This window comes from Pectinophora gossypiella, chromosome 20 (assembly GCF_024362695.1).
Source record: "Pectinophora gossypiella chromosome 20, ilPecGoss1.1, whole genome shotgun sequence".
NCBI lineage: Eukaryota > Metazoa > Arthropoda > Insecta > Lepidoptera > Gelechiidae > Pectinophora > Pectinophora gossypiella.
In genome coordinates, this window is record NC_065423.1 from 10,618,833 (window position 1) to 10,636,714 (window position 17,882).

General features: G+C 38.9%; 1 protein-coding gene across 4 annotated transcripts in view; it reads left to right on the forward strand.

The window, feature by feature from the left end:
* LOC126376186 (unconventional myosin-XVIIIa) overlaps positions 1-17,882 on the forward strand; it is a 338,390-nt gene that overhangs the window by 306,523 nt on the left and 13,985 nt on the right. For all 4 annotated transcript variants that reach the window (XM_050023404.1, XM_050023405.1, XM_050023407.1 and 1 more), the window contains 2 exons: positions 13,169-13,312; positions 14,353-14,583. In XM_050023404.1, the coding sequence (XP_049879361.1) occupies positions 13,169-13,312; positions 14,353-14,583 (375 nt within the window). The remainder of the gene's footprint in view (positions 1-13,168; positions 13,313-14,352; positions 14,584-17,882) is intronic.

The following is a 17,882-nucleotide window of genomic DNA, read 5'->3' on the forward strand; positions in this document are numbered from 1 at the left end:
TGGCCGCATTGATGACGTCACAAGACAGTATTCCCATAGAAACTCCAAAGTAAACTTTCGTTTTGCCGTTTCGCAAAAAGTATCTCATTTGAATAGGTTGTCAAGTAGCCTATTACCTAAAACGAAGTTAGTCATAATAAGTTATAATAAAAAAAAAAAAAATTGCGAGTACTCTACAACAATATCTTCAGGATTCTGGTGGGGCTCTCACGTTTTTGCAGCGCATCAGGTATGTTCGCAGATGCCAACATAGATGATTTCTATACAATCATGCGCAAAAAGACTGCTTCGGTGTTGTTGCGAATGCGGGGGAGCGATAACGGAGTCCTGAGGATGATTGCCGAGAGGATGGACTCGGCTGTTCTACGTCGCTTTACCGACTTACATGTTCATAAGCGCGTAAATCGGTAAAGGGGCCTAAACTTGTTTGATTGTCTTATTTACTCACTAACATAGATACTAAGTTTGTGTAACAACTAACATCGTATGGACAATCTTAGTCTGAAATAAAATATTTTTATAATAAGTTATGACTAACCTCAAATGCTTTAAATATTTGTAACTAAATAATGCATGGTATTCTTTTATTTATCCTTATTTTTTATTTTTTTTGTTTTGGTTTTCCCCGAAGGGTAAGGCAAAGGGAGCTATGCCCATACAGCCATGTCTTACGTATTTTTTTTTCTTGATGATTAATGAAATGATGAAAGGTTATGAATGATGATGATGAAACCTAAGCCCCCACCCTCGGAGTAGACTCCTACTCCGAACCCCAAACGAATTAACTCAAAAGTCCGCATAAACTTTCGAGTTATGAAGCGGCTTCCTGGCACGAAGTGAAAATAGGCAGATACACTTTGTTTATTGAATACTCCGATATAATAACACTCGCGAATGTCTTCCGACTAACTTAATGCGATCATTAACCACAAAACACCACTTCGTATTAATTATTTAGATTATTCAATGAAGAAAGCAACTGTCCCGTTCCCGTTTCCCGCAAAAAAGCCTTATCCTTAATTACAAAGAAACGTTTAACGCTATCTCGTCAAAAACAAAGGAGTGGGAAAAACAAAACAACCTTCATGCACACTTGAACCGGGATTTAAAAAAAATGTAGCGGTAAGAACGAGTTTTGGTTAAGGTTTGATGGTTCCGTATTGGCTATAAAATTACACATATCCATTTTGGGACCAACATCAGAAGTGATTGCGGCTGATACATAATATAAACCCACGCTTATTTCCCACCGGGATGCGCAGAGACTATGGAATTCCATTTGCTTCTGACTTCTTTCATACTTCTTCGGCTTATTTCATACTTCGGTGGCTGTCTGAAAGAGCTCGACGAAAAACGCCAAACACGCAAGGATCGTCCCAAGCCCATCTATAGCTACATCCTCAACTCGGATGGACAGCCATTCTGCCTCCAATGTAACCGGATGTTCAAAACGAAGTTCGGCTTTATCAGCCACATTCGTTTCGTTTGACCTGTTTTCAATCTTAGTGTTCCTATACTAGCATGTGCTCAAGGTGTGGGGCCTGGTTACTTGTAGTACAGGTGTAAAGCCTTTAACAGGAACCAGCTCCCACAAAAATCTACGTTGTGTAACCTAAGATATACTTAATAATATTTAAATCTGTAAAATTTTTGTGGTGAGATAAATAAACATTTTTTTTTATTATTATTTTTTTAATTCGGCGCACGAGAGAAGAGACTGAAGTCGCCGTTGTCGGGTACGACAAGGAGGACTATATGCTTGCGGCTGTGGGCCTCTGACTGCCCCCATAGTGTCTAACATTTTTTTTCTTACTCGGAATAAATATATCTTTAAAAAAAAACTTCTCATCATATAAAGAAATAATGTAAACGGACGTAAACAATAATTTATTTCAATTATTTCCATTCCTATGAAATGTCAATGACACTAGGGCGCTTTTGTTATTATATTACCTTAACAGGTTTAACACGTGTTTTAACATTAGGCTCTCGATCTGGAGGTCCGGGTTCGATTTCCGTCGGCGACATAATCGAAATCACTTTGCCAAACTGTTTTGGCTAGAACATTGCTGCTGAATCGCCTGATTATACGAAAAAGTTATATGATTCCGCGCTTTGAAAGGCATGTTAAGCCGTAGCCCAGAACACCTTCAGCAACCCACAATGAAGTAGCGAGGTGGAGTATGCTCCATACCTCCTTCGGCTGATTGATGGGAGGCCAGTGCCAAGCAGTGGGTTTGTTACTTTAACATTTTCAAGTACAGAACGTCTACGGACGTTCCGATTCAAAGGTGTCATACTACCTATTATGAACCATCAATGATCCATGGTCTCTGTCCGTGAAAGGGTTAGCACAAGAGGTACAAAAAATATTATAATGTTTCTTTGCATATCTTCCTAAGGAACCCTAAAAGTGCTTGCCTCGTGGTTCCTTGACCGCGACGTATATATACGCGTCGCTGTGGAACAGTTACATAACACGCGTGTGGACTTGAAATTATTTTCAGTTCATTTGCAACATTGCTATGCTGGACGGAGAGCGAAAAAAGAATAGTCTTTTTTTCTTTATATTATAGCACAGCCCGGACACTTCATATAAACCTCGTCTTACACAGACACCACACATTGGCCCTGATTCCTGCAGACACCTCCTAATTTTACTTTAAGTTATACCTGTCATCTTCTTATTCGCCGAAAAGGAAAGAGACGGATGATTGACAGTCGTAAATTTTAGGATGAATGAGTAAGTTATGAATAACCCGGGCGAATCAAAAAGGTATCTCGCTGGTATGCAAACCGTTTGACGTGTGCTGTCAACTTAATTCTGTCGGGTTATTGGCCGATGTAAAATGATTAGACGGTTGTTTTAGATTTCTGCTTAAAATTGACGTGTGTTCCATAAATTTTATGCCTGTCGATTACCCGTCCCTTTCCTTTTCGGCGGATAAAAAAAGGACAGATATATAATTTAACATAAAATTAGATGTCGTTTGCAGGAATTAGCATCAGCACACTTCAGGACCCCGATACCGACCCCGCCGGCGTGGTCGACGATTTCCCTCAATCAGCGCTTATCGCTATCGACCCACTAGGGTTGATTAATTCTTTCAAATATTTTTCCTCTCAGACGACGCCCTGAGCCGAGGTTCGCGCCCAACTGGGCACCCTCAGGCCTGTTGTCTTAAACGTTGTACCGGGTGAGAGCCTTCAGCGCTCCCCATTTGTCCGGCCAAGTAGTTAATGCCATCTGCGGCAAATCTACAATAAGTCAACTCAAAAAAAATCCCAATTAAAATTAATAATGGTCCAACATGTTGATAATGATAAGACACAACCCACAACTCAATATACAATGCTTTGAAACTAATATGAACTCAATATTAAAACTTATAGTATCAAAACGTAATTAGGTCAAAATCCAGACCGATACAAAATTAAATCTATTTTCTATAGTTTCGAACCACCGACCTATATCCGCTGGTTCAGTGATTTATTCGCCGCGTCACGTGTCCAAACGGTCCCGGTTCTATTCTCGACCCGTTGTTTTGTTAATTAGACACTACGAGTATAGGGGCGACGAAAGATCGACTTTGAAATTTTTAAACGTTATACATTGTACTATTTCTATTGAAATAAAATACTTACTACTTAATAAACGACCTCCGTGGTCCAGTGGTTAGAGCGTTAGGCTCACGATCTGGAGGTCCGGGTTCGATTTCCGATGGGGACATATCACAAAAATCATTTTTGTTATGCTTTTGTTTGGTAAGGACTTTTCAGGCTTGAATCATCTGATTGTCTGAAAAAGTAAGATGATTCCGTGCTTCGGAGGGCACGTTAAGCCGTTGGTCCCGGCTATTAGCCGTAAAAAAAAACACCTCCACCAACCCGCATTGGAGCAGCGTTTTTTTAGTTTGTTTTTTTTGAAAGAAAGAAAGAAACATTTATTACTACATTACATACACACATACACACATACACACACACACACACACATACACACATTACATTACATTACACATACACACATTACATTTTTTTTTTGTGCAATAGGGAAATCTCGGCCTTACGACCACAGTACAGTTAAGATAGACGTCGCTAATTGTCTGGCAGTTACAACGGTCTAATAAGAAAACGCTTATAAATAGCAATCGGTTCCTATGCTGAGCTATTTTTGTTACAATACCGTTGTCTGTATGTGTGTAGAAATCACATAAGAAGCAAACCCATGCGTCCACTACTTACTGGGCACAGCTAGTGATGTGCCGTTTCTGAGATTGTTCCCAGAGTTGGAATGATCCCGGTATAAAAACTTTTGAAACTAGAATGTGTTCTCAGTTGTAGAAGGAGTAATTTGGGGAAATAACTCCGCAATTTTCGTTTATGCTATGTATTTCAATCTTGCATAGGACCAGAAGTACAAAGATAGAAAAAAAAACAATATAGAAAGAAAGAAAGAAGAAAGAAAATATTTATTTCCATATTAAATAAAATATATCGCATTAAAAAGTAAAAATATTCTATATTTAAAAAAAAATATATACAAAAAAGGTTGTAAAAAGATCTAATATCAAAAGTAACCTACAAACTATCCTTTTTCCAAATTCCGATCCTTGTTTTTCCTACGAATCCGTTTCGCTATCTTTGTCTGTGGCAAATGCGCAAGCCGCGCGAAGCCAAAACCTAAGAAAAAAAAACCTACAAACTTTGGGAACCTTCCCGGCAGTAAAAAGGCGTAAAACCTCTTTAAAAAGAGCTATATTGTTTAACTTTTAGGCAGATAGAACTAGAGCACAAGAAATAACAATTTGAAAAAAGAAAACCAACCAGTGTCCTTACTTTTAAATATTTTTTAGAACGCGAACAGCACATCTCTGACTGTACATAATTAAAAGTCTAATCACGCTACGGACAAAAAAAAATAGACTAGACATACTATCTGTATCTGTGACCTAAAATCCTTGCATTAAATAACGAAATGTCTGCTAAAAAAATCCAGAATCTGAAAGTTTGACATTTGTGTATGTTAAATGTGTAATTTAGGTCGGCATACTTCCTCTGCTTCTACAGACATATGTAGTTCGCGTCCAGAATCCGTATCAGGGTGAGCAGTATCATACGTCACCAGTCATTGGCCCAGCAGACAAATTTTAGCCACAATACCGACCGTACCACTTATGAACACTACAGCCAGCGTGGTGTATGAAAGAATTATTTAATTAACAGGTTTTTTTTTTTGACGTGACTTATTGTAGATTTGCCGCAGATGGCATTAACTACTTGGCCGGTGAAATGGGGAGCGCTGAAGGCTCTCACCCGGTACAACGTTTAAGACAACAGGCCTGAGGGTGCCCAGTTGGTCGCGAACCTCGGCTCAGGGCGTCGTCTGAGAGGAAAAATATTTGAAAGAATTAATCGACCCTAGGGGGTCGATAGCGATAAGCGCTGATTGAGGGAAATCGTCGACCACGCCGGCGGAGTCGGTATCGGGGTCCTGAAGTGTTTGGCGTCACGAGCTGATTGGCTGCCTCTATGGCTAGAGTAATCGGGTCGTCGGGATCTTATATTACGTCTTTCGGACGCCGATACTTTTCAGTACCGTTAATTAACAGGACATAATAGTAAAACTTGACTATTATGTCCTGTCCAACATGCGTCACTGGTAACCCGGCATCATACGGTTATCTTGATACTCATCTTTGGGTTCTTAAAAGATATCTTGTTTTATGTCTCTTGGCTTTTGGCTCTACTTTTCAATGATTGCCGGTGTTTGTCTGTTTGTATACGTTTTGATATCAAAACGCACTTGTATTTTTAAGTTCTGTTTTGACGGGCATCTGCTGATGACTAATGGCATTCCAGTCGTTAAAACATTGCTTGCTCCAAAACTGTGCCCTCTTGACGCAAACTCTTCAACATGATTTATTCGTACTAATATAATATAGCTAATTATACATAAAAACTCCATGCAACAGCTAATCACGTCAAACTTTTGGCTACTCACTTGCGCCAAACGATACTCGTAACCCGTCCACATAACTGACGTTTAAATCTGATATTATTTGAACGTTATTCAATGAAAACCCTCGAGCCAATGCCAAGAATCGTTTTTGCATATTGTTACTCTAAAACCGTTTACTACGACGCAGTTTTAACTAGACTTCAACAAGGTCTTTGTTTAGTTTCTTGATAACTAAGCGTTTACACTCACACGATATCCATACAATTGACAGTGGTTCAGATACAATCATTAATCCTACTTATTCTTCATTGTCTCCCTTAAGAACTAGACTACAAGCTTCCTAAACCTCGTGAAGTATTTGCGTCATAACGCCCGTGTTCCATTAACGCCAGCAGCATACGGTTTGATTTCAATTCCATCGGATTTTATGGAGTATTTTGGCAAGTTTTCGTGATGTATTTTGGTCAAAGTTATTTTGTTTTCGCGTGTTTTTAACATCTTGTTTTGTCGTGATGTCAACATGAATTGCTTCATGAAAGCTTGTGGTAGTTTATTATACTTGTACTGGCCTTAACATATTTTTGTGAGTTAATCCTAAGTTTTAAAGCCTCGGTCGGAAGATGTTGAATGTTGTACTTGAAAACAATGATTTTCAACGTCCTTGTCATTACATAAATGTACCTGCGCAATGTCCTTCACGGTTTCCGCTCAGACGCGCACGCGCCGCCCTGCACCGCACCATGACTGAACCATTGACATGCTTATCGAATGACCCCGATTTGCAGCTGCGTTTGTTTGTTCCACAGACTGCTTCTATCCTATCTTTGATGATGCTCGTAATAAGCCGAATCGCTGTCATAAATAACAGTTATTAGCTTTCGTATGTTTAGGAAATCTGCGTGTAATATATGAAAAGCCGACCGAAGTTAACTAAGTATAGCTGGAATTAGCAGTTATACGTAGTTTAGTTATATGCGGAAGTCGTTTCGGTAAACAATTTCAGAAGGTTATAGTTATTTCTCCGAATGACGTCAATAACGGTCAGCTTTTGAACAGATCTAACGTTGATTTATAACTTTAGACAATGAGCGTTTGCGAAATGGTTACAACTAAATGTTGTCATTGGCTGGCCGCGTTATCGAAGGTCCGATGCGCGGCAGTCTCGCGTGCACTTCGACATCTACGTAAACTAAAATAGTCGAGCGGTTGCGCCCGGCGAGCGACGAGCGACGCGGCGACCGAGTTAGCGGCGGTTCCGTTGGCAGTTTGTCCGCGCAGCCCTCGCGCGCCGGGTCTATTTCCGATGCGGCCGCGCATCCCGACACTCTAATACTGCACCCGGTGAAATGGCACTGGACTTTCACCGGGACTTCCGCTGCAGGAAACGCGAGCGCACATAACCATGCCGCACGCCAACAACACCAGCCTCAACGGAGCCACCGATGCTCTCAAGCTGCTCATACCGGAAAACGGGGATAATGGACCGTACTCCCCGTCTTCAAACGGAACGCTGTCGCCAAATTCCAATGGGCCCATCTCGCCACCCATACTGGATGCGACCCCTAAGAAGCCGCCCAAAGCGCCTTTTGGAAGGCCCATATTGCCTATGAAGAAATCCAAAACGCTTCCAATTAATTTCGAGGAAAAAGTTCCCCCAAAAACTTTAGTCAATTGTAAAAAACTTTTTGTGCCGAAACAGTTGAAAGAAATACATACGATACCACAAACCGCTCCAGAAAATGGAAAATCAGTCAGTGTGGCCACACATTCTCTTAGTCCGTCTTACAGAAGGAGTATGTCGACAGCCTCCGTAGAAACAGGGTCCATAGCAGAACTTGCCAAACGACATGAATACAGCAGTAACATCCTGGTGTCAAGGTCACCGAGCCCATCGTCTTACTGCAGCATCCGTAGTTCTGGAAGCCACTATTCGACTTGCAGCAGTAATGGAACCTTTGTTCCTTTATCCCGTTCATCAAGCGTGAATTCTAGCATCTACAACAGAACTCCGACACCAAGAAGAATGTACCCTCAATCATGTGATACCTCTGCTGCTATGGATATGCGAGAGTTGAGAGCTAAGGAGCAGGCTCCGGTAGTTTTTGATGCAAATTTACAATTTGTGCTCGGTTGCAAGAGACAACCAGTCAGACAGAGGTTCAAGCCTGTAGCTGCGCATATGGAAGAAGGAACCTCGTCTAACTATTTGAGCAATAAGATCGATAACTTCTTGAGGAGAACGGATCATGTGATGGACGAATGGCGTAGATTTGGCCATAAGGATGAGGCTGATTTGGATATGTACTACAATTCAAAAGGGAGAAGAGTTGGAAGGTCTAAATCGGCTACTAACATTATGATAAAAGGGTTCACGTTGTTCAGTAGGAACGGCAGTAGAGCTAGCAGCGTCTGCAGGTCTTCAAGAGGAATATCAGAAGATCGGACGACGGTCTCCGAAATGGATGAGGTTTGTTCGGACTGCGTATGAATGTAATTGAATAGCTACAACATTTGCGTTTGCTTTGGTTCATTTATCATTACAGATAAAACAAATCATTGTTCATTCCAACAAGAACGTCCGATGATAGCTATCTGTTACTAATGTAAATTGTTCTGGAATTTTGTCGACAGATATTCTTAATTGAATCGGGTATTTGACTGGGTCAAAGATAAATTATAAAATGCGAATCTAGAAAAAGGTGACCAAAAATCGATCTCAGTTTTCTTTGTGGCTTGTTTTCGAATTCTAAATGAATTAAGTAACAATTAGTTCAGCTTTTGACTGCTTTTTTGATGCCGTCACAACACAGTATTTCCATACAAATTCTATAGAAATTTTACGTTTTAAGCCTTTGTAAAAAGTATTTCTTTTGACTGAGTTGTCAAGTAGCCTATTATATTTAGAACATAGATGTACAGTCATGAGCAATATCATGTACCCACTTTAGAACCCTGTCGCACTATCATGTTTGACACTTAATGAGACTTACGGTTTAATTTGTCAAAAAAGTTAATGTGACTTGGTTTCAAAGTGTACATATTAGTACTCGTGACCGTACTTACTAAAAAATTTTTCGACTTTTATCGCAAAAACTACATACATTTTGTTGTTGTCTTCAACACGTGATGGAAACGTACCAATGTTTAATCCCGTAACTATTATGAGTCTGAAATGAGTCATCCTCGTTATTATACTAGCTTGACTTTACTAGCACAATTTTAAATTGGTTGACTGCGATATTGTGATGTGAATAAATTATCCACAACTGTTGGTGGCGCTTATGTTCTCCACATGTTGGTGGTTGCCAATTTTTTTTCATTGTTGACTTGTCGTAAGCTCTTAACAAATGCGTGAAAATCTTAACTGTCCATTACGTGTTTTCAATTTCGTCACTCAAGGAAACGGGTAAAAATGTGCGTGTTTTTAACACGTTGTCGGGTTTGTGTAAAATTAGTTTTTTGATTTGTACGAATTCGTTTCGAAGACGATCTCGTTAAAATGCAGTGTAACGCCACCGAATAAGTACTTTCTACACACAGTTTTTTTTATAGAATATAGGCATTTGACCACAATATCACCAGATGGATATGCTTACTCCTTCTTCTTCTTCTATCGTGTTGTGAGGTGAATTACCAACCTCATCAACCCTGGTTATTATTGAGCCGCCAAAGGCCCCTGACACGGCTCATGTAATGACTACTTATTTATATTAGTAACCGGGACCAACGGCTTAACGTGCCTTCCGAAGCACGGATCATCTTACTTTTTGGACAATCAGGTGATCAGCCTGTAATGTCCTAACCAAACTAGGGATTACAAAGTGATTTTTGTGATATGTCCCCACCGGGATTCGATCCCGGGACCTCCCCTCACGGAAGCCGTTTACCCCTGAGTCTTCTCCTGAGTACTCCTGGGACTCTTGCGTTGAAGAGGTCCAGATTGTACTTTTCGGGAAACTAATTCGCGGACAGATAATTCCAGACTTTAGTTCCGTCAGCGTTCGTAATAGAAATGAGGAAGCGAAACGATTCCTACGAAACATAACATAGCATCACGTCTGTGTATCTGAAGGGGTAAGCTGAGGTGTATAGAATATACAACCGCTCCTCGCCAACTATGTTTAAGTCCCATGTAATAGGGGGCGGAGCCTATTACCATTAACCAACAAATTCAAAACTCAAAAATATTTATTTTTCAAAATTGGCTTACAAAGTTAGCGCTTTTTGAACGTCAAAAAAATAAATTACATAATGGCCCCGATTCCTGCAGACACCGCCTAATTTTATTTTAAGTTATATCCGTCATTTTCATATCCGTCGAAAAGGAAAGGGACGGATGATTGACAGCTCTTAATTTTAGGAAGAATGAGTAAATTAATGTGTCGGGTTATTGACTGACGTAAAATTTTTAGACGGTTGGTTTAGATTTGTGCTTAAAATTGACGTGTGTTCCATAAATTTTATGCTTGTCGATCACCCGTCCCTTTCCTTTTCGGCGGATAAGAAAATGACAGATATAACTTAAAATAAAATTAGATGGTATTTACAGGAATTAGCACCATTATGTAACTAGCTGTAAAACTACTACCACATCGGAATCTGTAACACTGAGGGAAAGTCGTGGCCAGAAAACCTCCCAGCACTGGGCCCTAGTCCTAATGTTTCATGTTTTCCTTACTTTTCTTTTTTTTTTTCAATAAATCACAAATCCTGGAAAACAAGCGATACGAGCTTGCGTACGACCGTTCGTTGGGTTCCTCTCAGACGACGCCCTGAGCCGAGGTTCGCGCCCAGCTGGGCACCCTCAGGCCTGTTGTCTTAAACGTTGTATGGTCACGAGCATTAATAGGTATGTATACACTTTGGTACCATGTCACATTAACTTTTTTGATAAATTGAACTGTAAGTCTCACTAAATGTCAAATATATTAGTGCGACAGAGTCCTAAAGTGGGTACATTATATTGCTCATGACTGTACCGGGTGAGAGCCTTCAGCGCTCCTCATTAGTCCGGCCAAGTAGTTAATGCCATCTGCGGCAAATCCATAATAAGTCACGTCAAAAAAAAAATAGCTGGTGGGTTATTAACGCCATACAAATCACACCGTCGTTGGTAATCGGTCACTTTCGTCGCTTTTTGAACAATGTCTTTTCGTACCGAGTGGAAGTGCAATATTAGGTGTTTATAAACCTATCGAAGTATTTATTGTATGCAGATTGATCACAGGAAATGAACGAAACAGTTGGCAAGCTCCGAGTGCCTCAAGAATCTTATAGTAGCTACTATAGTGATGGGTTCCAAAAATTTACAATCGAACTATTCGAATGAACCATATGAAAGATCTTTTGTTATTCGAATTAAAATTGATCATAATTAAAGCACATAGTAACGGGTTCTTACCGCGTTTAAATGGGGATATGAGACTCCCTATATTTCGACACTGTTGCAAGTGCCATGATCACGGGATGACCGCGTAAACTTAAAACAATGTATAAAATTGATCATTCGAATTTCAAATGTTTTTTGCGGATATTATTAATTCGAATGAATAACGGAATAACGCTAATTGTTACCGGAATTTCAAAAATTATCTTAGACCCAGGAAACTACCCATTTTTGCTAATAAAACAAATAAATATATTTGATGGACGACAAATATGACATTTATTTAAATGTTGGCAGCTCTGCTAATAATCCCTGTACTTTCTTGTAAGTGCAGTTATATTGTTTTGCACACCACACCCTCTCGCCATAGTGATCCAATTATAACCTGTTATTGATCAAATTATGTAGGTACTTATGTAGGTACTAGATACGCACAAAAATACTTCCATAAATAATCCTCTTATACATTGTTTTAAGTTTGCGCGGTTATTATCATAATTAAAACACAGAATAACGGGTTCTTACCGCATTTAAAATAGGGATATGAGACTCCCGATATTTCGACACTGTTGCTTTGCCAAAGAAAGAGGGTAGACAGATATGTCTGCCCGTAGAAAATTATGGATCTACCTACTCCACTCCAATCTCATCAGTCATCCCGTGATCATGGCACTTGCAACAGTGTCGAAATATCGGGAGTCTCGTATCCCTATTTTAAACGCGGTAAGAACCCGTTATTATGTTTTTTAATTATAATAATCCTCTTACTGGGATGTAGGGCTCGAACAACTGATGACCACTCCTTGCGATCTTTGAAAGAAAGAAAAGAAAGAAAGAAAGTATTTATTATTATTAGAGGACACCACAGTAACAATACAAACACAGTAGGGGAAAAAAATAATATTACACAAAATCACAATCTTTGCTGTGTAGCTTGCTCCCATGACATGAGAGGTTTTGGTTCTCGGTCAACCGAGCCTGTCGCCAGGTCTCTTTGGGCCGCCATCTTTTGCGTTTTCCACGCACACACACATTTACACACATACTTACACTTCGTGTGTGTATGGAAAACATACATATACATACAGTTACAATTGTTAAAACACACAGCATATTCATTTAAAAATTACAAGACTAATATAATTACTTTACACTCTCTATTTGCGTTTAGCTTGTTTTTCGCATGTTTACGTCCGTGAGCGGTGTTTTGCAGGATATGACGTCAACGTTCAGCCAGTAATACTTCAATACTAAATTATGTTCCCGATCTCGGACCAAGCCTGTAGTTAAATAGGAATTTAGGAATGACCTATGTATAGTGGCTTTGCTTCGCTTATCCACCCTCCTTTCATCCCTTTAGGGGTGAATTCCGGGTTAAAAACTATCCTATATCCTTTCTTAGGTTTCAAACTATCTCCATATAAAATTTCATCGAAATCGCTTCAGCAGTTTTGGCGTGTAAATGTTACAGACAAAACGAGTAACGTTATAATCAAAGTATCGTTAACAAAAAATGACAGACTGATCGATTAAGGCACAGCTAATGCCGCCGAGTCTAGAAATATTGAATAGAATAGAAATAGTTTATTATAAAAGGGCGCCATACATAAAAAAAAAGACAAAAACACAAACAAACGTGAATGGTGACGTGCGTATTGCATAAAACGTGATTCATAAAATTTCATCCCTTCAAGGATTTCACAAGGGGATGAAAGTTTATATAACTTGCAGGCGGAAGGCTAATTAGGTTGTAATTATTTAATAACGCCGAATAAGTGAATTAAGTACAATTTTGAGTTTGACGTGAAACTCCTCCGCAGCTATCGGAAGTCGGCGGCGAGTTGGCAGAAGAGCGCGCGGCGGCTGCGCTTGCGACGGAGCGCGCCGACGCGGAAGCAGCTGAACGTCTGCGCATCGAGCGCGACAACCGCGACCTGCAGGCCAACAACCAGAGGCTGCAACAGGTGAGACAACATAAAACATTACTTAAACACTTTAATTGTGCAAAAAGATGTAAAGAACTATGAAACAGAACGACTAGTTTAGTACAATACACAGGCTCAATCTAGTCAAAGAAGCAGCAACTGTCCGGACCCCACCAGCGGCTGATCCCCCCCCCCTTGCCCCCCCCCCCCTCCCCCTCGGTCTTACTTTAGTCTTCAATTGTATGAACGTCAGACGTCACACACAGATGCGCGTGTACAATAACGTCAAAGTGTAGTGTCTGTGTAAAACGAGGTGTTTTGTATGAAGGGTCCGGGGTGTGGCCTAGTTCGGACACCATTACCTTGTACAGTTCGAATTATGCGCGGTTCGAATTACATCTCTCAAAGTACTGAGGTCAGTATTGTGACGTTCGTTAGCACAGTTATGTATCAGTCGAGATTATTTTTTATCTAACACAACACAAACATTATTTCACATCACTGGTGCGCAGGGTGCGGGCCAGCCCCAGCAGCGTCCTGAGCGTGTTTGCGAGTAGGTTTGACTGTCAGTACATGCGCCATTGTTATATGATGCATTTACTGACAAACAAAAACTACTAGTAATTTTAATTTTATTGTGGTTTAATTTTGATTTTAATTTTTTTTTTTTTAAGTGTGTAATTAATTAATGTACTTAATATGGACCATCATGTCTGAAATAAATGATTTTTGTTTTTTTTTTATTATTATAATTATTTATAATAAAGTAAATTATATCCTTGCAACTGACAGTCTAGGATCAACCACCATGTGAAGAATAATCACCGTTTCCCTCTTTCCCTAAATGTTCCTCTTTCCACAGAACAAGTCCGATTTTTTGCTTGAAACTAAAATTGTTGCGTGGGTCCAGCACAGACTCCCTTTATGGGCATTTTCGACATGGCGAATTGACTAGATAAATAAAATGCTAATGACATAATAAAAGCCAATCTAAGGTGATGAGATGTGGTCGACCTTCAGCGTCGCAACCCACGCGATAGAAAAAATTAATTATTTAATTCTCTGTTCTTTCCATCCAGGCATCAGAGCGCTTGGAGCTAGAACTCTTGCACTGGCGGTCAGTAGACAACGGTGGGGCTGAGCCCTCAGACAGCGAGGGCTCTGAGGCAGACTCAGGCGTCGGAGACAAGTACAAACGGCGCTACGAGCAAGCCCACAGGGAGCTGCAACTTCTCAGGGCGCAACTCCGGAGACAGCACGAAGATGATTTGGAGCAGCTTGTCACTGTTAAGAAGCAGCTTGAGAAGAAGGTATGTGTTTTTTCTATATTACTTATTTTATATTTGAACAGTCTATTGAGCACAGAAACAGACATAAATTACACACAAAACAGACAAATAGTTCAGGTTATTTCTAATAGAAATCTCTTTCAATACTGAACGGGAAAGAGTCTAACTTAAACCAGGAGGAGGTAGATAGGCGTGTACATAATAATTAAGATAATAGAAAATAAATAGATTTTTACTATAATATTTATGCTACTATTATAGATAGATAATTAAATACTACATCAAGGAACATATATTTTAAAAAGGGCGCCTTTTAATGATCCACGTAGGTGCCTTTTTAACATGAAATTCGATGTGTCTTCCTTCAACAACACCTCAATTTCTTTAAATTAATTTCAGCCGGGTAAAACTGGAGACCACAGTATTTTACCTGGATTGAAACTATCTACACTTCTTTTGTGTTCTTTTTATTGGTTAGGCGGGTGGTAGGGAACGCAATCCCGATCTCGCGAGTATGCGTCTAATTTTTCGGGATCAATCCCAAAGCATAATACGAAAAATTACACGAGATCTTGCGAGATCGGAATCCCGCGAGGTCTCAGCTAATTTTTCGGGATCAATCCCGAAGCATAATATGACGAGATCCCATTCGACATTAACGGGATTGGGCGAATCTGCTTGAGTTATAACTTTTTGTTTTGATTATGCTGATTTCCAAAGAAAACTTAATTATTTAGTTAGTAATATCGAAGATAGATAGATAGATATAATCTTTAAAAAGAAAAATCTTTAAATCTTCTTCTTCTTTTTCTTCTTCTTCTTAATCTTTGAATCTTTAAGAATAAAGGTTTTTGTTATCTTTCAACAAATATTCAGTTTTAAATAACCTCACTATCACAAACTTTAAATTTTTTATGAACTAGACGAGATCCCGCAAATTTCGGGATCTCGCGGGATTGATATTACCAATCCCGCGGGATCTCGAATTTGGGATGTCGGAGTCGGGATTGCATTCCCTAACGGGTAGTATATTGCATACTTATAAACACAACATTAGAAAACAATTATAAAGTCACAAGTGAGTAGTTTTCTATGTACAGAGATAACGCTATTCGTAAATCAGATATTACTACAAAACGCCCAGCACGTAATTAAACATTTTAGATCGAAATTTATGTAAAATCGACCGGCGATAACTGGGTCAGAACGTGAAGTTTTTATCTCAACTCGAGACCTATCTCTCCATCATCCTTCAACACGCAGATATGGTTAGATTGGTGATAGAGATAGGCTGTGTAACGTGTTAACATTAGTGTATTTTTATGGAAAATATTTAACGTAAAAAATATTTTGTCTCGCTTCAATTGTGTGTCTAGAAGTGATATTATCTGTGGCTTTTTATTGTTTTGTGTGTAGGTACGGTCACGAGTACTAGTATGTATACACTTTGAAACCATGCCACATTTACTTTTTTGACAAATTAAACCGTAAGTCTCATTAAATGTCAAATATGATAGCGCGACAGGGTTCTAAAGTGGGTACATGATATTGCTCATGACTGTACTAAGGTAATAATATTACCAGTGTTGAAAAGAGAACTTTGATAGAGTCGTTTTTAAAAGAAATTCAATTCAAATTCAATTTAAATAGTTGATTAATAATTAAAAAACGGAATTAAGATAGAGCACTTTGAAAAAGTAAAAAGGAAAAGTGTTGTGGTAATGGAAGAAAACATTGGTGACTTGAGCGAGGATTTAGTTTTCAGTGCCGTAAGTTTAAATTTATATTATTACATAGCATCACGCCTGTATGCCCAAAGAGGTAGGCAGAGGCGTGTGACAGTGACAGGTAATGAACCTATCGCCCATAACATAAGTAGTGTATCAAGTTAGATAGTATACAATCGCTCCGTCAACGTCGAATAGAATAGAATTTATTTATTCCCCGGTTTTATATTTCTTGTCCGAGAAATATAAGCAAAAGGAATATTATTACATAAGGTTTATGTTGGTATACTTATTTATTTTATTTCTTTTTTTTTTACTTTTATTTTGCACTGTCTATCCCGCGAACGTTTTTATTAAATTCATTTCCTATGCCTAAAAGTTGCCTGGAAGAGATTGCTATCGTAACAATAAGGCCGCTTATTGATTATAATTGTTTATTTTTTATTGTTTATTATAAGCGCAATGAATAGTTTTTGTATTGTAAGGATTAGTATCGGTTTCTTGTTTCATTCTTTCTGTCTACCCTGAAAGAGTGACACTTGGTTTTATCCGTGTTTATTAGTATCACAAATCGTCGTAATATGTAGAAAAGTATTTCTATTGCCAAGTTATTAATAACTAAGAATGCGCGGGAATTAGGTTCGACCTTGCTAGTATAGAAAATAATAAGAGTAATGTTGAATCACTTTCTTAAAATTATACTATTGTCCACATTTTAATGTTATAAAATATAAACATCACGCCTGAATCCCCAAAGGAGTAGGCAGGGGTGTATAGTATACAAGGTGTTAGTGACATCGTAACGTATACTGAGGGGAATGATTCAGACCGTGATTCTGAGTTGATATCTAGTGGAATTTCCTGTAGGAAAATTCATAAATAGTGTTTTTTTTTTAATTATTTTCAGTTCCATACTTTTGTTATATATCACTACATAGTATAAAACAAAGTCGCTTTTTCTGTCCCTATATCCCTATGTACGCTTAAATCTTTAAAACTACGCAACGGATTTTGATGCGGTTTTTTAATAGATAGAGTGAATCAAGAGGAAGGTTTATATGTATAATGAATGACATATATTAAATAGTGGAGAAATACTGTTATTTTTGAGGTTTTTAATGTGATGTCGTAAATAATTTCATTTTTTCTTCAGCATTGCACCCGAGCGAAGCCGGAGCGGGTCGCTATATTCGCCGCCCAGTCCTCCTCAGTATAAATTAAATCCATAGACATACAAGCGATATTACATTAAATGCGAATTTGTCATAAGCAACATAAACGTTTAAAATGTAATAAATTCAATTTGCGTGCAACCATTTGGGTGCGGTCCAATAAGTGTCCAAACTAACAAGCTCCCTATCGTAGAACTACCTACAGGTTAACAAATGCAATCCCGACTCGAGACCGAAAATTCGAAATCCTGCGGGATTGGAAATATCAATCCCGCGAGTTCCCGAAATTTTCGGGATCACGTCTAGTTCATAAAAAATGTAAAGTTAGGATGGCTGAAAACGAAAAAACCTGCTTGTTTGTAATAGTGAGGTTAATTGAAACTAAACATTTTTTGAAAGAAAACAGAAAACTTTATTCTTC